Source organism: Liolophura sinensis, chromosome 9, assembly GCF_032854445.1.
Source record: "Liolophura sinensis isolate JHLJ2023 chromosome 9, CUHK_Ljap_v2, whole genome shotgun sequence".
Taxonomy (NCBI): domain Eukaryota; kingdom Metazoa; phylum Mollusca; class Polyplacophora; order Chitonida; family Chitonidae; genus Liolophura; species Liolophura sinensis.
Window position 1 is genome coordinate 16,385,710 of NC_088303.1, and position 23,784 is coordinate 16,409,493.

The following is a 23,784-nucleotide window of genomic DNA, read 5'->3' on the forward strand; positions in this document are numbered from 1 at the left end:
ATGTAAGCTGTGTGGTTGGAGATGTGGTTGAAAAGGTTGAAGCCATGCTTTACAAATGTACATTACCCTCACACAGCCTGTTTCTCTTGAAATGTGCATTTAGCTTGAATTCAGCCTTGAGTTAGTACAACAAAAACATGTGTCTTTTTCAGTTAGTCTGCTGCATAGATTTCTTCAAGTTCTGTTCATTGCAAGGTCCTGCATGTGACATGGCATTTTGGTGATAGGAAGGAATAACTTACACTGTGATTGTTTTAATTCAACAATGTCATTCTGGTCGAAAATTTTGCATGGCAGACGTGAACCAATCAAAGAATGAAAATATCAAATAAGAAAAATTAAAAATACAGATAACTCCAAAAGATGTTGTGATTGTTATTGTTATGGTGTATGGTAGAGTGGCTTGTATATACTAACATCCTTTATTTGGTAGTGATAAAAATCACACTGTGTAATGACAGGTAATGGGGTGTTGATATTTATAGTGACACATTAAAGTCTTTCTGTCCAGATTTTAATATTGGTACATTTTGAGAGGTATGTCTAACCAGTTGGACAAGTGCATCTTTGATGAATGTTGATGTCATCCTAATAAACCAATCAAAATTATTCTTCTTTGTAGACTATCGTACTTGGATGGCATTACAGAATACATTATTTTCTATAATTAAATTTTTTCAAGTTTTGATCAGGTGTGTGTAATTTCAGGAATTTGTGTACATCATGTTTTGCTGTGTAAGATCCAGCTGATAAACTTGGCAGTTTTTAATTATTTATTCCTGTATGAACATTAACTTACTTCTTTCAATGCCATTTAGAAGTTGACTTGGAAACAAAGCAAATATATGGATCATAACTTTTATTTATTCAGTAAGCAATGTTCCCGTATAGTTAGCTAATACTGTTATCAAGCATAATGATAAATTGATAATATAAAATGATAAGTTGTTGCTTTCAAGACATGGACGAAGAGGGAGCTTATAACAGATTGACAGTATGTCCTCTCCTTCTTTGTTCAAGTCAACAATTTAGACCCTCAGTGAATAAATGGAAGTTGTGATCCATACATTTGTTTGTTGAGCAAGTGAATTTAGTTTTTAGTATGCGGATTTCATCATGGGTTGTCAGTTTATATTCTTACATATATGTAGGTTGCAAGTTCAGTGTTTAAAATAATGAAATTCCTGTTTTGATGAACTCACTGCATGCCTGTTTTCTACTTCGATCGGCAACAAGGTTGAAGAAGTGTATTTGAAGTGCACATGGAGTTACCTATATGTTCATGTTTAATCTTTTGTATTTCCAGTACAAGTCACATCCATTCCAAGTATGACCTGCTGGTGTGGTTTGAGATCTGTGAGCTGGCCCCTAATGGAGAGTGAGTATACTAGTGTATTAATATTCTTATTAACATTCAGAAATACAGTTGTTGCATTGTTTTAGGTTTCCTTCAGAGTGTTGTATCAAGAACATTTTTGAAGATGTATTGAGGATTTGGGACTTGAAGATGGTCAAAAACTGTTGGTAGAAGTATCTGAATGTATTTCAAAATCAACACTGTATTCACACTGCTTTCAACCAAAGGCAATAATTAAAATAAAAATGACGGTTTTACCTGTGTACAAATTTGCCATGTTCACAGACGCCTATAATTACTAATTCCTGGCCTGTGTTGTTCAGGTACGTCCCAGCAGTGGTGGATCACAGTGAGGACCTGCCTTGCTCCGGCACACACATGCTGCACCAGGGCATTCAACGACGCATCACCATCACCATTATTCACGAGCGCGGCCATGACCTCATGTGGAAGGACGTCAATGAGCTTGTTGTTGGTATGTTCAGTAAATCAGCAATAGTGATAACAAGAGCGGAATCCTTAATAATGTTAGCATTTCAGGTTTTTACAACCATTTGATCTCAAATCTGTGTCATGTGTGGACAGATGTGTGTACTTCCTCCTTCCGGTAGTGGTTAAGATGTGGAAGGACAGAAAACAAAACCAAAACTAGTTGTTTCAGTCTGTAGTCTCTAGTTTTATGCATATATGTCCTAATTAGTTGATCATCTTATGGTTGGCTGCGTTTTCTCCCTTGACTATTATCTCACCTGAGTCCTATCTGAGTTCACTCCCCTGTTCGATGTTTCTCAGGCCGTATCCGTAACACCCCAGACTACCGGGACTCTGACCTGGAGAGTGTGGTGCTGTCTCTGAACCTTTTCCAGCCTCACTTCATCGAGTACCAGAATGATGACAGGTCAGGCTCAAACTCAAACATCTCTCATGTTATTAAAGTACTGTATGCATGTGTAGTTGCTTTGTTCTTTGTGAATGTGAATTGTCCCAGCAATTTTTTTCTGTTGAAGACATATTTATATGATCAGAAAGCCCTGGAAAAACTAACAACATAAAAACACCAATATCAGTCAAAATAGAAAGGTGGATTTTTAGTTTTGTTTTATTCCGTTTTTTTTATTTTTTTATAGTCGTGTCTCTGGTAAAACACTAAATAAATTTTGTGTGGACTAAACAAATATTTAGTGTAGCTGTTCATGTAATTGTATACTCTTTGTTTTGTTGTGTTTCAGAGTTTTCTTCCGTTTTGAGGCTGCCTGGGACAGCTCTTTACACAGTTCTCCACTGTTAAACCGTGTAACCACCAGCGGGGAGAAGATCTACATGACTCTCTCAGCCTACCTTGAGGTCAGTGTCAACTGCTTTTGTTATGATAAGTAGGAACTGTATGTTCATTGTGACATAGACCACCTCAGGCATTTGTTCTTGCTGCAGATAATAGGCCAAAATTGAATCAATGAGGTCACACAACTTGAATCCATATCTCGCTGGTTTGTCTGCAGCTTGACATCAGGAAGATTGCCCAGAAATAATTTTTGATTTTATTGTTAAAGCTCTCCCCTGAAAAAAAAGATATAGATCCAAAGTATGGATCCATGATCAGAGTTCTAACACACATAATGCTTAATCTAGAATATCTATGTCATGGCAAGGCATTTAATATACGTAAAATTTCTGTATAGGTCAGTTGACAACTTGCCCAGAAGTTAGAATGTTTTCTTCTTAAAATCTTTGGGTGATTATCTTAATTATAATTAAATATTCAACAAATTAGCTGTTTTCTTAACCATAAATTTTCCGTGTTAGGATAAAATAAAGGTGTGCCCAGAAGCTAGAATGTTTTCTTTGGGTGATAACTTATAATTTTCTTCATAATAACCACAAGATTCATCATGTTAGGATGAAATAAAGGTTTGATTTTTGCAGTGAAATGCCTTAGATATATTCTGGTAAAACAAACATGTAAAATTCAAACTTCATACTTTTGAAAAATATTTCATTTAAAGAGGACCTGTTGAAAATTTAGTTTGTTTTGTGTTTCAGGTGGAGAACTGTGCTCAGCCATGTTGCATCACAAAGGATTTGTGTTTAGTCATCCATTCCAGAGATACCAAGATCTCTGCTCCCAGGTACACCTTCATCACTAAGCATGAACAGTACTTGACCTTGAAACGTCTTTGACATTTCAGCACTGTTTTCAGATACCTAAAGTTATATACTAATATTGTTAACTTTTAATACCATCCTAATGCTAATTTGTATCACAAAACGCTTTTTTATATTTATAAATTCAGTGTTAAGTGTTTAACTAATGAAATAAGTAATTATTTCAGCACTGTTTTCAATACCTAAAGTTATATACTAATATTGTTAACTTTTAATACCATCCTAATGCTAATTTGTATCACAAAAGGCTTTTTTATATTTATAAATTCAGTGTTAAGTGTTTAACTAATGAAATAAGTAATTATTTAAAAAAACATGTCTATGATCTAAAATCCTTGTCTGTATTTGATTAAATTATGAAAATACCTTTTATTGTCTTAAAGTGTTCATTTAATTGAATGCTTTTCTTTTGTACAATAAGTCTTCATTTAAATATGAAATTGTGCTGTTTTGTACAAATGATATGCTTCATAGCTATGTTGATGTTAATTTTATGTTAAATTGTCCACAATTGGTTCACCTCACACTGCATGCTGCCCAAGCTTCCACATGTCTATATTCTGTGCTTTTGATTGGTCCTTTTTGTGGTTCAGTCAGTATTATGGGTAAGTTGTGGCATTGATTCCTTGGCAGTGTATGAACAGATTAGCCTTTGGGTAACTATTTCTTTCTTCCTGAACCTGACATAGTATTCATGTTGTATGGTACAGTGTAGTGATATGTGAAGACTGCTTGCTTGTAATGGCTCAGCCTTTGCTAATTTGATTCTGGTGACACCTTACCAAAACATACCTCTCATGTCTTGGGTCATGTTAAGAATGAAGCAGTTTCATATTGTCTGTAAAAATATGGCTTCAAGATGAAAGGTGAATTGGAGCTCATTAGCACCTGTCTTTACCTCACTATTATCCACCTGTGCAAACCTCGCTGCTGAGGCGCTCCTAGCTCTCACAAGATCTTAGATTTACCTAACAGTGTGCCTGGTAAAGGAAAGATAACTTCATGGTTATCTGGTACCTTGGAAACATCTGTCTCGTTATCTACCAAATACGATCAACTAATTGGCTTGAAAAGGTACAAAATGAGGGGAACACGGCAAGGTAACCAGGTCATATACTTGTAAACTGACTGCCTGATAATCTCCCATCTGATTACCCAGTATCTGTTAACCACTGTTGAGTTGGATGCAGTTGGATCCAACCACCTACATGGTTTACCTGTAGAGGTGGACACAGAATGGTAAACCTGTAGGCACCTGGGCAGCATGCAGCATGGGTCCCTTTGTGGCTGGTGTCTGTGAAGCATGTGAGACTAATGGTGGCGCCCTCTGGTGACACAGTCCTCGTTTCAGGTCCCTGAGGAACCTGTTTGGGAGCGGGGCGTACAAGGTGATGGACTGTAACAAAGTGACGGGAGTCTATGAGATGTACCTGAGGCGCTGCTCGGATTCAGGTAGTCCAGGTTTGTGAGATGCACCTTTCTACCAACCCCTCCACCATGCCAACTTTACTGCACAGTTGCACCCACATTAATTCGACCTTTCATTTGTCTTTTTTCACCTATAGTTATCTTGATACATACCTGTACAGAAAAAGAGGGTATCTACATGTATATCTTGAGAGTACATGTAACCAGTTGTTTTCATCATGTTTGCCAGCATTCAGGGCATCCAAGATTTTTTGACTATGAATGGACAGAGTGTCCAAAATAATTAATATTTACCATGCTTTCATCAAAGACCTTAGGAATTATAGCAATAAGAAAAAAAAAGGCATCCCATTACTAAGGGTGAACTAAAACGGCCATGGCTAAGCAAAATTTGTGTGCACAGTTTTATGAAATCCAACTTTTTGCGAAATGTCTTGTGTAGCTTTTTTCATAATTTATTAAAAATGGTTTTTCCTTTATGTGTGAATTCCCAGTTTTATTCTGGTAATCAGAATGTGAAATTCTCTTGATTATGGCCATGTGGAGAGTAGAGAGTGTATAAACCAGTTGCTTGGCACGGATTTCACACAACCTCATCTCAGTGGTTGTAGATTATGTTTCCTTGGCTATAAATATCTGAATTTTGCTCAGTTTTTTTTTACTAAAGCTTTTATTGTGTTTGCTTCATTAAAGAAATAACTCTGTACTAAAAAAAAGCTGATGACATTTGTACACAGTTGTGATGTGATCGTTTTAGAAAGCACATGTTTGAAATCTTTTAAATTCAAGCTTGAGCAAGCGTCATTGTGTTTACTGCTGTATTTTTTGTGCTTGTCTCGTGAAGGTTTCGTACAAGCAGTTACGGAAATGTTCATTCAAAATTTGTAGCATCATTTAGTTGTAGCCATAGTTCGGAATTGTTTCTGTTGCTGTTTATGAGATGTGTACATCTCAGAAATACAATCAGCTAGATGAATGTCATGAGAGCTGATCATTGTGTTTCCAGGTGTACAGCGTCGTCAACGCCGCGTCCTGGACACCTCATCCACGTATGTCCGCGGGAGGAAAATCTGAACGGTTGGCGTCCTCGGGGCGATTCCCTTATTATTGACCACCAGTGGGAGCTAGAGAAACTGACAAGACTTGAAATGGTGAGTTTTTAACTTGACAACATCTATCATTTTTCCATTAGAATTGTTTTTGTACAGATTTACAAAGGTGCGTAATGTAAGACAGGTAACACTGTGAGAAAATGGCCTTGTGTTCATCAGTGGAACTAGCACTAAAACTGCACACAGCCTTGCTGGTATTCTCCGTACCGATACACGGAGTATATTGAGATGAGTGATTGCTTGCCTCATTTGTATTTGTACATATTAAACACCACTGTGAAAACCTGCTACAAACGTCATTCTGTGAAAGCAGTTAATCCAACATGCTGAATTTTTTTTTAACATTTATGCTCACTACCCGTCTACAGTTTGGAGATGTTTATACATCGAAGAAAGTAAAAATTTCACCATTTGTATATACTTTCAGGAATGTAGTGAAAAAAATCAATCACTTCTTCATGTTATGTTAAAAACTGTCCATTGCAGGTGGAGAAAGCTCGCCATGTGTTGTTACTAAGGGAAAAGTTGGCAGAACAGAACAAGTCACTGGAGCTGAGCAAGCTGGACAAGGAGGCCTCAAACCTGTATGCCAAGGCCAAAGGTCAGAGGGCACGTGAGGACGAGATGACTGTGGATGAGGAGAAGGATGAAATGAAGAAAGAGGATAGTCTACTGAGTTTGTCATGTGAGGGTGACAAGGAGAAAGAACTCATCACGAAATGTCTGAAACTGATCTTACAGGGGAGGTTACCATTAAATCCTCCTCCAGTCAAGGTAAGACCTGAAGAGAGGAAACTGTTCTACTGAAATACAGTGGTGAACTCACATGCAAGATGGAAGGAGCTAATATTATGATTTTTGTGGATCTGTACTTGAGATCGTAACGTGTCATTTAAACAGAAGCATAGTTAGCTAATTTCTCTTGTTGGAAAATATGAATTTATTTATTTATTTGATTGGAGTTTGATGCCATACTCAAGAATATTTCACTTATATGACTGCAACCAGCATTATGGTGGGAGGAAATGGGGGAGCCTACGACCATCTGCAGATTGCTGGTAGACCTGTAGATATAAAAAGTTTTAAGTACCGTGTTAGAAAGCTTGCTTTATCTGCACCAGTTACTGTTTAGATTGAAATTGGGTTGTTTTTAAACTGTGAGACAGTATCTGTAGACTTAAAATTTGTTACTGTAATTCTTTTATGCTTTTGCATGTCTGCAGAGTGTTTGTTTAAGCATATTCTGAGGGCAGCATTCTGTTAAGACTGATAAAATCATACTTTTTGTTAAGCCCTGAAATTGGCCAATGCAGTTAATGTAGTTTCGTCTCCAAAATCAAATGAAAAAAGTGCATAAATTGCCCCAAGAGAGGCCGTTTCATATGTGGAAAGGTTGAGGAATTAGGGCACTATGATGACAAGTCATTTGAATTGTAGTTAAACACATGATTGTCATTGTTCTTGTATCTAGGCGGTGATGGAAGAGTCCATGATCAGTACCACATCAACCTCTGATGACAGCGAGGTGCCAAGTAGTGGAGAGTCCATGTCAGCCAGCATGATGACCAGTACCTCATCAGAATTGATCAAGTAAGCATTCACATAACCCGCTTATTCCATTACTGCTGGATTGCAACAGTGTGTAGTGCTAACAGTGCAAACTTGGATATGAATCTCACTACAGGCATGCTTGTAGTGCCCTGGGAAATGCTTGAGTTATTTGGGAAGAGGGCTGAAAACAGATCTAACAGCCACAGACCTTTTTTTTCTGACTTGCAGGGTATTAAAATCTTAAAGTGAACTTTTAATCAGGAGGTTACGGAGTCATGGAATGTGTCATGTTAGAACAATGTTGTGTCACTTGTATTCCAGGGCGATATGGTTAAAAAGTTCCCGATTTGTCTTTTTTCAATTTATTAACCAAGCTATCTAGACTAGCTACTGTATTTATTTATTTATTTGATGGTGTTTTAACGCCGTACTCAAGAATATTTCACATATACAACGGCAGCCAGCATTATGGTGGAAGGACACTGGGCAGTGCCCGGGGGAAACCCACAACCATCCGCAGGTTGCTGACAGACCTTCCCATGTACAGCCGGAGAGGAAGCCAGCATGAGCTGGACTTGAATTCACAGAGACCGCATTGGTGAGATGCTCCTGGGTCATATACGCTGCACTAGCGCGCTAACCAACTAAGCCACGGGGGCCCCCGACTAGCTACGGTAAGTAGCCAACTTATGCCTCATGTACAATTATGCCTTTATTTTTTTTTTTTTTCTGTTTTGGTGATCTTGGCAATAATCCTTCATTCATTCATTCTTCATTGTCTTCTTTCAGACCCTTATCAACCGACACCAAAACCCAATCTAAGTCCTGTGACAGCCTGACAACCTCAGCCTCCACTGAGGGGCTGGATCGTAAGCTGTCCCTGCCCCTTCGTGGATTAGTCCGACCTGATGAAATCCCCCAGTTTGTTGCCGACATCGAGGAAGTGCGAGTCAGTCCTGTCGTGTCGAGGAAAGGTTACCTCAACTTCCTGGAGGAGAAAACAAATGGCTGGATCAAACGCTGGGTGGTAAGTGCAGTGAACATGTGAACTCTTTGGTCTTTGTAACATTAGCATTAAATGTAATCTAACTTCTTTGTACAGATATATTTTGGGATTATATTGCAGTAGTGTTGTTTATTTCTAAATTATACCTTAAGCCTGTTGTGAGCTTGAGGACCAACCACTCAGCACAAATGTTGAGATACATGTAGCTGACCATACAACTGTTAAATGGCTTTAGGGAACATTTGCTCAGTTCTGAAATTAGTTTATATAATGTAAGTATATTAGGACAGTTTCGAGGTGGAGCTCATTTGCCATTGAAGGTAAAAAAAAAGTCCAACTGTATCATCTGACCTGTCACTGGTAAAAATGGCAACTGTTTTTGATCACATTCACTATAACATGGGCATCTGGAAAAAGTGTCATAAAAATAATTTAGAGTGGAGGAATGCCAGAGAAGAATCTGAATGTTTGTGAACTTGGGAAGTTCCTAAAGCAAAGAGGTGTCATTTGTGCCTCTGGAAAATTTTGAGAGATGTGATCAGTAAAGTAATGTCAGCAAAGGTTGCTTAAGATTTTTCACCATTCACATGACACAGTAGGCCTTTTTTTACTTTTAATGAGAAAAGAGTTCCAACTCAAAACTCCCTTGTTTTCAAAACATGCAACCATGCGCTCATCAAGGGAAATCAAGTGAAAAGGCAAATTCATGTGTAGATGTGTTTCATACACCAGCACTAAAACTATGGTATGCCCAACAAAAGCAGTGTGGCACGTTGACAAATCAGCTGTTTCGAGAAAGATCCCAAAAATAACACATTGATTTTAGGATAACCTCCCAATATCAGAATCTTCTGGTCTCATTGTCGGCAGGTTGTTCGTCGTCCATATGTGTACATCTACAACAACGAGAAGGATCCGGTGGAGAAAGGTCTGATCAACCTGGCGACAGCTCAGATAGAGTACAGCGAAGACCAACAGACATTGCTTCAGCTCTATGTGAGTTCGGCTTACTTCACCTTTTGTCTTCCGTCAGATTTGATGACATTGTTGGTGCATATTCCCCCATTTGTTGGAATTTAAAAGAAAGCGGTTGCTACTACGTGTACCTAACCAATACATTTCCGTCTTTAAAATCATATGAATTTTGAATTTGTATATGCATGCTTTGATATGTTGCATAACTTGTACATGTAAGACAGCAGGTGGCATGCCTCTGTGACATAACACCATTGTTCTATGGCTCATTAGGGCAATCTGCCTGTTTTAACATGGGGTGCTGTATACAGTATAGAGAAACAGTCAGACAGTATTAAATCATTTTTTTGAATAGGGTGATTTTGGATGTCAGATATTGCAGTACTGTCATGTTAAGACATAGGCAAGTATTCCAATTGTGCTGTGAAGTGACGATGTCATTTAACACTGTGATGTCACTTTGTTGTCATAATGACATAAGTCGGAACCTGCATATTGCATCAGAGTTGTAGTTTCTGTGGTGGAATTTGTTGAAGATTAATGGCGCATGTGTATTGCATGGAGATGTTCCATGTAACGCATTCAGGACAAAACACATTTGCCAGTATTTTCCCAAGTGTTTTTTGTCTTCATGTCTATCTGTTGTCTGTCTGCAGAGGAGGAACACATTTTCTGTGATGACCAAACACAGAGGCTTCCTGCTGCAAACTCTTGATGACAAGGACTTCCACGACTGGCTGTATGCCATAAACCCTCTCCTGGCTGGCCAGATAAGGTGGGATTTCTTAAAGTCCACAGCTCCCATACTACATGTACAACTACACAAATGACTCCACACCTACAACAGTTCCACAGTGTTCCAAACTTCCATACACTTTCCACAAAGTTCCAGTGAGGCTATTAGTTTGGCACTTCCAAGAAGTCCATGCTTGTGTCCAGTCTCTGAATTTGATTTGCACGAATTCATTTCTGATATTGCTGGTTTGTAGTTATATAAAAAAGAGTTGTATATTGTGAAAAGCTTTCATGCAGAAAGAGCTCTTATGTTAAATTTGAGCAAATTTGAGTGCTAGCAGGTGATTTTCCAGTGATATCTTAACTTTAACCGTAGCACTATGTGAAGGACAATTTGGTACTGACAATTTTACAAATTGTTGCCATAGACAACAATATACATGTAGTAGTACTATTCATGCCCTCTTTTATTTCTAGGTCCAAGCTGTCCAGACGTAAACAGTGTGTCAAAATCTAAAGGTTGACTCCAGACCTGATGTCACCATAGACAGGACTGTCCTGAGATGGTCTCAAGATTCCACCGATCTACACTTGCTGAACAATTGTTCTTGTTGTTGTGACTAAATCCAAGTGTTTTCAATGCCATTGTGTCACAGTTTTAGCTAGATATCAAACATTGTATTGTTTGGGTGATCTGATTAGTGCTTTTATCAATTTACTCTGGTCAAAACTGGGCATTGTTTTTACAACAGGCAGTTCTGGTATTATTAATAGAGGTGGGTATGTGGTACGCTGTGAAAATCAAATCTCACTGGTAGAACGTTTTTGTCAAACCAAATTACCTGATGAGCATCAGGATTAGTGCAGAAAACTTAGTCATTGTGTGTGATTTGGACAGATTCCACGGACATTCCTGCCATGTTAAAGGTTAGCGTTACTATTAGGCCCCATCATGTAAACTTTATTGGGCTTCGATGAAAACTGCTTTTGGCCTCGATGTAAACTTTATTGGACTTTCATGTAAACTTGATTATTCCACTGTGCAATATTTGGCCCACAGTGCAAACGTCATTTGGCCCTGAACTTGATGTTATTCTTATTGGTCAGTGTTATCTCAAGAGCACCTGGATAGTTCTCCTAGGGCAATGTTGTCTCTGCCTGATAACCATATATATTGTGCTGCAAGAAGTTTCGCTTTATGATCGTCTAAGATGAAATGAAAGACTGGTCGAATGTGATTATGTAAATTATGAGGGACCTGCTGGAGCCAATGAGGGTTTCAGTGTAAACATTTTCTTCATATATCATGTACTAGCTTCAGTGTATGCTGTGAAAATATTGTGTACATTTTTGACGATGTCATTAAGCGAGCCAAGCAGAACTGAGCTTTGCGTAAACTGTGTGAGGCTTACCATTTTGGCAGGCTGGATCTTCATTTCAAGTACAGGTATCCCTAGGCCTTTGTCAGTTGTACCTCATTGTGAAATTTGCAGTGTTATGTGCCAGCCCTTTGTAGAAGTACATGAACTTTGCAGAGTACTAGTGTGGACATTTCAGAACAAAAAACAATACATTATGTTTGACCACATGTATAGATATTCTGAGCATCTTTCTACAAACAGTTGTAGAGTTTAGGTAAGCTACTTTCATTGGCATCATATAAAAAAGCTTATTAAATATGTATATATATGAAAATTGGCACACCTTTTAGACGTAACCTCAGACCATGGACATTTTACTTATTTCTGTCACTTTCAGTCTTGCCCAAGTGTTCTTCTTTTGTGGACAGGTCTTTCTGTTTGTCACATGGTTATGCAGAGTGTGAGAGAAGCTTAATGGGGCAGAAAAAGGATTGCTCTGGTTGATAAAGCTGTGTGATTCACCCTATAACCCACAAACAAGCAGATTGTTATAGGAGCAGGAACTGATTGGCTGTAGTGTGGATATTTGACCTTGTAATGGGATTGTTCAATGTGTGTTGGGTGACTATCATGGTGAAATGTGATGAACAACAACAAAACAAAGGCTTGTGGCTGTCAAGGCTCAGATGTTTGTGATGGGTGTATCAGCTGTCAAGGCTTTGGTACTTTTGAGTAATGTCATGATGTCAGGACAAAATTGAGAGATTAGAGTATAAATTGATGAAGTGGATATGGACTACAGAAGATAGGCCATTGTAAGGGATGGAGCTCGATAGCTACGCTTAGCAGATGATTGTACTGGAAATTTGGAGCTTTATAAGAAAAGTAGTTTAACGCGACATCACCAAGGTGACGTTCCAATGAGATTGTACACAGAACAGCATAGTCGTCACATGTACATTCAGCATAATGATATTATGGTCGGCATGTCTGTGTGTGTTGAGCTCCTAAAACCCAAGAGATAGAAAAGCTTTGCTGTGACTGTGATCAGTCTGGAAGGAAAGAAAACCTCTTTGAGGGTTGTGACATTGGGTCGAATATGTGTGTGATTTTTTTCTTTTTTTTTTTTTTTTTTTTTTAGTCTGGCAAAGCTTTTTGAGTCACCTTAAGTTCTTACTGTGATATTCCAAATGAAATGAAGCTTGACTCATGTAGTTTTCTTGTGTGCAATGTTGATATACTTATATACCATGTAATTCTGTAAATCTAACTTATTCAAATCTCTGATTGTGCAGCATTTTTTGTTTAAATCTTTTAGTGGTAATTTTCAGTGCAATTGTCAATCTTACACGGTCTTGTCAGTTGCTGTTGCAATATGTTTTTTGCTCGCATCATTATCCTGTGCATCATATAAATGCAAAAGTAAATATACATATTATACATATATATATTATGCCTATTTGAATATTCACATATATTTCCCAGCATGCTGCCGTCAATGTTGAACAATGTATATGTACATAATCACTTGGTGATATTTATGTGAGAATTGGTATGTATATGATGCGTCAAATCTTGTGTGTATAAAGGGTAGGCCATAGCAGAATTAATCTGATGATTGTGATTGTGAATTTTGTGATTTATTTGAAATGAACCAAGGGAAGTTAAGATTTTGTCACTTACTTCGTCTCACAAACTCAAATATTCGCTCCTATTATTTCAGAGGTAATATCAATTCCATACAGAATTGTGACACAGAAGGGTACATTCTGCTATTTTTGGGCCATTTATGTTTATTAATTCTGTGCATAATAAGACTAATTATGAACTTAACCGTTATTGTTTAGCGGTGTCATTGCTGCGACAAAGCCCACATGCAGGAATTTTCCACTAGCATAAGATAATCTTACATGTACCTACCATGGCGACATGTCTCGGGAACACATCTCGTCTTGGCAGTTGTGATTACCTTAGCTTAAAATTCCTCCTAAATTCCATGGGCACGTCTCAGCTATACACGTTTCGTCATGACAATTACGACTTCCTTAACGTAAGAGGAAGCATGCATGGTGACGGTATCGCCATGGCAGATACGACCACTTTAACGTAAAATTGGCGACGGCGACGTATTGCCATAACGTTTCGTCATGACAGTCACAATCATATCTGAGCGAAAGGGAACAGCTTACAGGTGAGCCCTGGTCTTAACCAACCGTCTTCTTCAGGAGAGACAGTAATATTCTGTCTCTTTCAAACATTCCTCCTGACACCAAAGGTGCAGAGATACTTTCTTTCATATTTTGGTGTCAGAGTCCGTTTGTAACCACGAGGAACTACTTAACATGTGAATTCCGATACGGGACATCGGGACCTCAATATTATTATGACCGACTTCCTTTAGGTCAACTTTCACTTTACAGTTCTTCTTTATTCGCATATGTATATACAAAAACGTATAACTGTGCATGTTTTGACTGTAGAATCCCATGTCTTTTAATAACACATGTTCCAAGGCAGGAACTGTAAAGCATCGTTCCATATAGTGTGCTCTAGATAGCATCTTTTGTCCGTCAGATATTTTCTAATTCTCTGTAGAAAAATCGTGTGTACAGCTAGCAATAGTTTCAGAAAGTCAGTCTGTTTGTTACGTGACGTTCTATTAACATCCCTGGGAATTTGAATTCAAAACTGCTTTATGGGTCATCTGGGTCAGTTTGGAAGATACCATCTGTGTTGTTGTCATAGAAGAGATAGCTTCTTTGGAACCGATGAAAAGAAAATCTTCAGAAAGCTACTACATAATCGATGGGATAATTAAATCGATTAAAGCTAAAGCAGTTAAGCTCTTTTCTCCTGATAATGAAATAGCATTTTAAACAATTGTTTTCACATGAATGACATTGCGCTTGAAATTCTGTATAAATTGGGAAGAGCTAAGCTGAATCTGTCGCTGAGCGTGTCAAGGTACAATCAGCTTTTCCATTTTTCGTCCCATTGCCTGAACTATAAATACAAGTAACTATGAGCTTACATTGTTTTGCACTTTTTAAAAATATTTATAGTTGCTTTTTATGATATATGACAATGAGCATTGAAGGTAAAGGGGCAAGCTCAAAGCCACCTTCTTTTGCCCTATATATAGTTTCCTATGTATAGTTTTTGTTAGATAAAAAGTTTGGTCTTTGTGCTAGCTTTACCCACCGTTATCTCGCATGCCATGACCTTTTTATGAGATTAAAAGATCGTTTTTATTGTTTAATTATTATCATGGAGATATAATAACTAATAACAGCCATTGCACATATTGGTTTCAACATACATGGTGTATTCTGGTTTTTAGAACACAAGGTTGTTGTATGCATGTCACTCGCAGATGCGAGCCTTTCAATCAGCTGACAACAATCGTGCACAAAAATTGAAATCCTTCCAGAAAGTGTGTCTCTTGATGTGTAAGATACAACACAGGTGGCTCAAAACCAAGAATTCAGCCATGTATTCTATAAAATTTAGTTGTTTAATTCATGTTTTAACGCTATATTCTATATTCCTGCTTATTTTATCTCAGGAAACTCATGTTTGTTTTACTCATGTTTTCTTGCCTAGTTTATGCTGCGTCCATTGTTTTGTTACGGTATTTTTTTGATGTTGATGGAACTATCGCGTTAAGTACTGTTTTAGTGCTATGAATGAAAATAACGACACCAAATGCTGACTCCCCATAGTGTTAGGGGTCCACGTGGTCCTTCAGGACACATACTGAAATTGTTCGGATTATTATCGGAGCCCGATTTTTATTGTAAAGTGGTTTTGCGGCCATCTTGCGTTTTATATAAAATCGTTTAAACATCTTTTTGTCAAGGACCACTGAACGGACTGGTCTTACATTTGATTTGCAGGTAGACCGTTGGTAGTTACAGAAAATTTGAAGAAATCGTCCACTTCCAATAAAAACTTTAGAAGCTTGCTATTGGTTGAAGTTGTGACGTCACATAGTGTGTTACAGAGTTTACAGGTTGTCTTTGGAATCGCTGACTCAGCTGAACATCTTAGTTAAATATTTGATCGGAAGTTGTTTACCTGTTTAATAGTTCGTGAAGCAAAGTCTTTATAATGTATCTGATAACATTGTGCTGTACTCGGTATGGGACTGAACTGTGCTGGAAACTTGCTTGGTATGTTCGTTGATTCCGGTCGATCTGACTGTGTGTGTGTGGTATGCGCCTGTCTTTGATCGGGATTTCGTTAATGTCTGGTGATATACGCAGGTTCAGTTTCACTTGATATAGTACGACGACCAGGTATGCAATGCCCATGCGTAGGCAAATTGAATGTAAATGTGATTGCCGTGATAGCATTCGGTCCCGGTTTGTGACTTGGGGAAAATGAAATGGGACAGATTGCCATTTTAATTGTTGTTGTCAAGTTTGCATCTTGCTCCTTCTTGGGATTCTCTTCATTTTATGAGCAACTCGTGCACACTAAAATCTCTACAAGTAACCAATCTGTGATTTTAGCATGTCTTTCAAAAACCACTCATTTTCCGGATTTTTTCATCTTTGTTTTTAATGCAGTGTGTGTACAAAATCGGAGTTTGTAGGTAATAAAGTGATACTGATGGAATAAAGCTATTTGTACTGCTGGGTAGAATAGCTGCTGGTGTAGGTTTGGGTTTAATGGACGTCTTAGGAATGTTTCAGCTAATCTACTGCGCGCATGACAATTCATGTCCTTTGGACAGTAAAACCATTGGATATAGATACTTTTAAGCTGCTCCAGCCCCGTTTGGTTTCGATAGAGGTGAACACTTTCAGTAAACTCCGTAGACCAAAGTTCGTAAAGGGTCAAATGTTTCGCAGACAAGAGTTGTGCTAACAAGGTTTTTATCATAGTCTTAGTACGGCCACTTTATGAACAAGAGACTTACATAACATCAAGGGTGAACGATGTGTTAAATTTTGTGTTGAATTTTGCACGAAGTTGCTTACATTAAGCTTATATGATTATGTTCTATTTGAAGAGGAGTGGTCTTATGGGTCGGAAGGGTGAATGAATGTGTGGGGTTTTTTTGTTGTTGTTGAGTGAGGAACAAGCTGGTTTAAGATTTTTTCGCTAATAAGAACATACAATGTTATTAAATTTTGACAAGGTACACGTCCAGTCATGTCACTGGACTAACTCTAAGTCACTGGTAACCATGGAGATTATATGGGGGCATGTGATGTGCGGGTCACCGCCTCATTTTCATCTAAGCTGATAACTATGAAAATGTCGATTTTTACATAAGATTTTACCAACAAATGGTAACTGTGTACATTCCATGCACAGACGCATGACTTGCCTATTTTCGTCTCCGTCATTATAGAGTCCGGTGGTATATTTCGACGTAAACAGTTGTGCGAGCTTGTCTCTACATGCAAGAGAAACAAATGACCCGACTGTTGTATCCCTCTTTGGAACTACTTTACATGTTCATTAGATCAGCTTTAGTGGTTCTATAAGTCTGTTCCTGCGCCGTAAACCAACCGTCATCTGTGACTAAAATGACGTCACTATAATGTGTAGCCTCTCTCTATGTATATGGTCGTGGCATGTGCGCTTCTCACCGTAGACACGTGTATATGCAAGTCTGTGAATAAATGGAATGAATTCTATAGGGCTGTTCTGTCATCTGTCCGTCATGAAGCATTTTTTAGCTCGCCTGTATAAAGTACAGGCGCCGCTTATGTCGTATCCTGAGCGCCGGCGTCCAATAATAGAGGAAGCAGTGTTAAACAAAATAATTGTGGTGGGCTCTTCAGTGTTTGCACACATGTAGAGCACAATAGCACCAGGGGGATATTCCATCGCTGATTGGGTGTGTGCATATTAAATAGCGTAAATTACTGAATTCCTGACTTAGCGTATTATATATTGGAATCACTGTTAAACAAAATGTTAGGGTTGGTATTTTAAAAGATATTGTATGTATTGACCTGAAGGTTTACATGCATATAAAGCACACTGACGCTCTGGGAGTATATTAATTACCGTAAATTACCAGATTCACGATTTCAGTTCATTATCCATTGAGCTGAGGTTTTGTCTTTATGTGTCTCATAAAGGCGAGCTCTTTGGTAGCCTTTCTACTAATTTTAAGTTCCTGGAAAATGGCAATGCTTCCCACACTCGCAAACTGTTCGTGGGGCCTTGGTGAAAAAAAGCTGTAGGCGACACTCGTCTGATCGTGTGGAAGATTCGTCACTAACTTGCTAAAGGTCGATGGTTTACGTTACGCACTCTTCCACCCATAAAAACGATCGCCATCTTGTATGTGAAGAATTAATAAGAGTAAATCGTTGAACAATAATCGAATAAAACTAATAGATAATGTGGATGTTAATCCTCAAATCTGTGAGGATTTTTCACAGGCACGGACATGGGGTCATTTGGTTTTATACTCTTTATAGAGCTAAGACACTTAGAATGATGGCGTTTGATGTTTTGATTTGTGAAATGGATTGAATTCATCACATTATCAACAGGATTTAACAAAAGCTTCCCAGCGAGATATGCATACACCATATCCAGTACCCTTTGTCACGTTACTATCCGAATAATGATAACGTATAATTTCAAAAGTGAAATTACTCCATTTGCCATAAAGGCGGCGAGAGAGGAAACCTTGGTCATCCTTGTGCAGATGTAGAGGTAAGATGTCTCCTTCAAATCCCACAAGGATGGATAGATGTCTGTCACCCTCCAAGCGATATGAGGTTTATTGAAGGCCAGTAGGTCATCTATATATCGCCGGGGAAATACAAAAATGAAAGTGGATTAAATAATACCAGTATTAAGTCATATTCCCTTTAGAAAAATTGCATATTAAATACACGTTTTTCTATATGCATGTTGCATCAGTTTTTGAACCAAGCTTTATTACTATCATTATGTCCATTTATGTCTAGCCATGATACAAGAGGATGCGCATGGATAAGAGCTAGTATACAATAGTGACACGTTGAACTATTATATTGGGAAAACCGTTACAGATAGAATAAGCAACAAAATGAAATAAACTTCTGAGTTTAAAACTTTGTCACTGTCAGAAATAATTTTAGAATGATTTGGAGCAGAATTAAAGATGATTATCTGTTATTATCACAGAAGAGATGTACAGGAATATTTATGGGGAACAATTGAAACACTGCGAGCAGTCAGCGGTGTTACGTCTGTGCGCAGAGGTAAGTACATGTCGTTGTGTTTGAATCAAACAGAATAACCCATACTTGGATATCAAAGGTCTTCACGACTGCATAAGCTAAGACAAAGAGATACGAAATATTTAAGATTTTGCAAAACCCAGCAGCCAATGCAGTTGTTCAATACTATTAAAGATGTACAGCATAGAGAGTAAAAGCAGAGCAGCGTCGACAGTGTGATAGCTGGAAATTGTCACACGTAACAGATTAAATACGGCCTCTTTTCAATTGACCTGTCAGAGTTTTATTCTGACTGTTGATGTAAATGCATAAATTGTAGCAACTTATACCCCTTCTAACACAATGACTTTAGCTGAATTAGGTAAAAAAAAATGGTGCGGTGATGGGAATTACAATTTTTTAGGTCTAGAATTGCTCAAAATACTGTATGGTCAACATCTTTAGAGGAGCGCTGTAGGAAAAGTTCTCAGAAAAAGCCATAGTTGGCTAAATTGTGACGGACAGTTATACGTGCAGAGTGGACCAAGTGACGGTCATGGCTGTCCGGAAGGTCTGCGGTGATTTACACCTTTTCATAAATATATGTGGTTTAAGGTGAATATGGAAAAGTTAGTATATGTGGATTTACAACCTTGAATTCGTTAACTTTTCATTTCACTTGGTTCTTTTCTTGGTTGGACTTTCCATGGTAAATGATAAACCAGAATAGAAACGCTCTCTGAGATGTCTGCTATCTAATTTACAGTATCCAAGGATATCCGATTAACAAAATGTGGAAAGGAACTCTGCTATCCTTGTATGTATTGGCTGGATCATATGCTCTGAATCAAAATGGTGAGATATAGGTAGATTTGTTTTGCCTTGCACACGCCGCTTTACGTTAATATTACATAGTCATTACGCCTATTTGCACTTATCAATTTGCTGATTAAAAATTACCTTTGCCTCTTCTAGCAAATTGTTAGATAAATAGGTTTTAGTACAACATGGAATTTTTTGTATAAATATGTAATCGTTTCTGTGATTACCCATGGAACAGTAAAATATTAACGCTGCTTCAAATATAAGGAAGGGGCCTTTCTGGCTTAGATCGTTAAGGCGCTGGCTCCTTGCGACTAATGATGTCGTGTCTTCAGATCCTGCTATCACCATTGAGGTACGGGTATCGAACTGGGCTCAAAACTGCTTTAAGACTTAATGCTAGATTTAACTTTAAGCCATGTCATCAATTTTGCACTTAGCCTGAAAAATTGTGTACCAGTATATTAAATAGAAACGAAAACTTCTGCTGTTATATTTAGGTTTTGAACAGTTGCATTAGCTTCTGATTTTGGCTAAATTTTTAAATATAAAATATGACTTAATAACAGTATTAGCTAATAAACTTTCGAACAACTTGGCCCTTATATTCTCCTACCATAAACCTGACCACCGTCATATAAAGAAATATTCTTGAGCACACCGTTAATCAATCCAATATAGACATTTGTTTTACATCGCGAAATGAGCAAGAGACACAGGTTATTATCGTGTATTCATTTCCGCAAACTTGACTTTTAGAATGGAGAACTAATGTGATAGAATCCCACGCAAAATGGACCATCGCAGCCAACACTCCGGAGCATGACGGATTTGGGAACCTGTATTAAACAGACTATGTCGAACTGCTCAGTGGAGCCCCTGCTGTGAATTATCAAGGTAAATACATGTATCTGTGTATTTTATACTCTCCAGTCAAAAAAAGGCATTTCATATTGTCATGGAAGACAACCTGAAGTTGTCTCAAAGTACAAGTTTTCTCCATGTAAAAATAATATAGGTTAGATCGCCTTTCAAAAAATAAAAAGACTCGTACCAGCACTGTTTATGGTCTTAAAATGATTCTACATTCTGAAAAATGTATAAAGCATTATCAATTTTACAAACTTTATTACCAATTTTGAACGGTAACACCCGCACAGACGAAACTCATATCTGTGAAAGGTAATTATTTTGGCTATTCTAAGGTCGCTATTTATCAAAAATAGCCGATACAGCCTCTTTAGCTTGGAGGGTTTCAAGATAAATACTAGTATTCATTTATTTTATTTTGTTTGTATTATTGTGTTAGTATTTTAGGTATTAAATGTTAGACGTGTATTTGGGTATGGAATTTGAGGTTGACACTTCACACATACTACAGTGTTTGTTGAAAATAATACATGTCTTCAACAAACTGAAAAGGAAATTAATACCGACTTTTTTCACAAACAGCTGACCAAATCTCTTACGTGGATTTGTTTTTTGGGTTTGTTTTCAAGAGGCTCGGAACTCTTTCACAAAACAAGGATACTTCCCATTATGGATTTATTTGAGCCTACATGAGCTAGTGTACAGTAACGAGGAGATTGCCTTGGCGTGGCAGACGTGTGTGAAACACCAAAAGAGTGGTGTCTACAGCAAAGGAAAGTAAGTTTATTTTAATGCTGCTCTTGCTACAAAATAATGGATGTGCTTTGAAGATGATGAGGTGAAGGATTTTAGGTTCAATGCGGCTCCATACTGTTGAATGATGTCCGCCAAATCAGGACTATATGCTGAACACAATTTAGATGATCCAAGGTAGCTTAACTAAATAAAAAAAGGATACTATACATATATCTAATCACAAATAAGTAATTACAAACACATATACATATACACGTACGTGTGCGTGCGCGCGCGCACATCCGTGCATCCACACATATATGTGCTTGCGCACACTTACACATCTCACATGAAGAATTTGGACATTTAAATTACAGCTCAACGCAATAACTACAGCTATTATGACTTCACCAGTCTATCCAAAATACTAAAACTTCTTGTTTAAGTACTACATAAGTGTTCAAACAATTTTTTTCTCCTTTTATGATGCAAAATTTCTTTTCCGAGAGAGCTTATATTACGGAATAAATGTATTATATTTGCAGAGGTATTCGTATATATAAAATAGAAGATGGACAGGTAAAGGTATGGCTGTAGATCACCAACTCCGATGAATGACTGGGCCTACACTGTTTCAGACAGACTACGAGTGTATTCTTCGACAGTTATATTGTCAGCCACACGTAACAGAAATATGTTTAATGAATTCCACGCAATAAAATGAAACTATTCAACCACCTTTGTATGTGTGTTTTTAATAATTGAAGTTATGATAGAGACTACAGAAGGATTTATTTATTTGGTTGGTGTTTTATGCTGAATACTAACGAATATTTCCCGAGAATTATATGGTGGGAGGAAACCGAGCGGATCTCTGGGGAAACTAATGATCATCCTCATTTTGCTGGCAGACCTTCACAAGTGCGGCCGAAGAAGGCAGCATAGGCTGGGCTTGAACTCATAGCGACTGTATTGGTGAGAGGCCGATGGGTCGGAAGACTTCAAGTGGCGAACACTACATAGTTACGTTATATTAGAAGTCTATTACCTAGTATGCAACTCCCCTATAGCTAGTCTCCACGGCACATTACTCATGTTAAGTCATCTGTAGAAGCTCGAGCCACCTGGTGGAGAAACATGCTAACCTCTTGGGTGGAAATTATGAACTGCCATTTCTCAAACGTTTGCTTCACAATAGAGAGAAAAAAATACATATACGTCAGATAATGTGCAGATACGTCACATGATGTGTTAGAGATCGAAGAAAAGTGTAAGGTACCGTAGTGACTAGCTATAGGGAAGTTGAATACCTCTAGATAATGGACTTCTGGTTGTATTCATTACGAGTGGTGACTGGCTCGGTGTGACTATCAGACCCTTACCTTTAAGGTCGTGAGTTCGAATCCAGCCATCTCTGCTTCATCTGTGGTTTAGGTCAAGAGTTTGTCAGGCAACTGGCCAATTGTCCGGCTGAAGGCGGAGGAATCAACAAATATCCTGTCCAAACTGTCGTCGCTGTGTCTGAATTTTCACTCTACATTTCGGTGTAGTCTCATTTCGCCTACTTCTTTTGTTTGAAATTAGAAATTGGAGGTAGGCGAAATGATAATCCCTAAGGTGTGAAGATAACCATTTAATGGGATTAAAACTCCAGGGTGTAATCCGATTAAACCTCAGGGACCGTGTGGACAAAAGAATGACCCAAAGATGGACGCATAGATCATAGTAAAAAACATATTGTTAGGAATGTAATACATAAGAGTGGTAAATAGATAAGTGATAAATGATGACAGTTAAAAATTACAAGTGTAGCAAGAACGATGCTTTGTCGGCAAATTCCACCAATGTCAGTTGTTCTCCCTGCAACTGTTTCTTTCAATCTTTGTAACTTCTCGTCCAGAGTCCGATAATCAGATTTTTTTCTGTTCAGTCGGTATTCGTAATTATTCACACAAGAGTTACCCCACCTCTCGTAGTTGGTATGAATTCAAGTTGTGCTTGCACTGCTGCCATGATGTTACTTAATGATTGTCTCGTTTTTGTTTATTTACTATTTTTAGGGCCACTTTCCTGGCGGATATCGTGGCCCATCAAATCAGTGTTTTATTTATTTTTTTTTTTAACACACGAATATTTTGGTTACATAACAGCAGTGCGTTGGTATACTATTTACATATGTACATGAGTCAATTGGTGGGATTAACCTCTTTGTGGTAGCATGTTACAGCTTATTGTATAGGTTCAAATGCTGCCATGGTTCAAATCATGCCAATGATTGTCTCGACGTCTGCGATCGTATTTATTGTGATAAGTGAGTAAAGTTCTGCCAGTGTCACTCTGATGCAAACGGTATTCCCCATCAAGACTTCAGTGAGCATTGCGCTTCTACTAAGTTCACTCAGCCGATGAGTGAGAGACGCTCAGTAGGAACCCATTAGGGGGCGTGCCCCCAACCATCTACAGGATGCCTGTCCGAAAAATCTGAAGTAGG

At 38.0% G+C, this 23,784-nt stretch overlaps 1 protein-coding gene across 1 annotated transcript in view; it reads left to right on the top strand.

Annotated features, from left to right (window-relative positions):
- Positions 1-12,790, top strand: part of LOC135475427 (kinesin-like protein unc-104) — a 54,329-nt gene extending 41,539 nt beyond the window's left edge. The window contains 14 exon segments of the mRNA XM_064755318.1: positions 1,307-1,378; positions 1,681-1,832; positions 2,150-2,255; positions 2,587-2,701; positions 3,398-3,483; positions 4,860-4,981; positions 5,955-6,008; positions 6,011-6,099; positions 6,547-6,834; positions 7,532-7,650; positions 8,401-8,638; positions 9,488-9,613; positions 10,249-10,367; positions 10,805-12,790. Coding sequence (XP_064611388.1) covers positions 1,307-1,378; positions 1,681-1,832; positions 2,150-2,255; positions 2,587-2,701; positions 3,398-3,483; positions 4,860-4,981; positions 5,955-6,008; positions 6,011-6,099; positions 6,547-6,834; positions 7,532-7,650; positions 8,401-8,638; positions 9,488-9,613; positions 10,249-10,367; positions 10,805-10,844 — 1,726 coding nt within the window. The 3' untranslated portion in view covers positions 10,845-12,790.
- Positions 12,791-23,784: the final 10,994 nt, after the last annotated feature.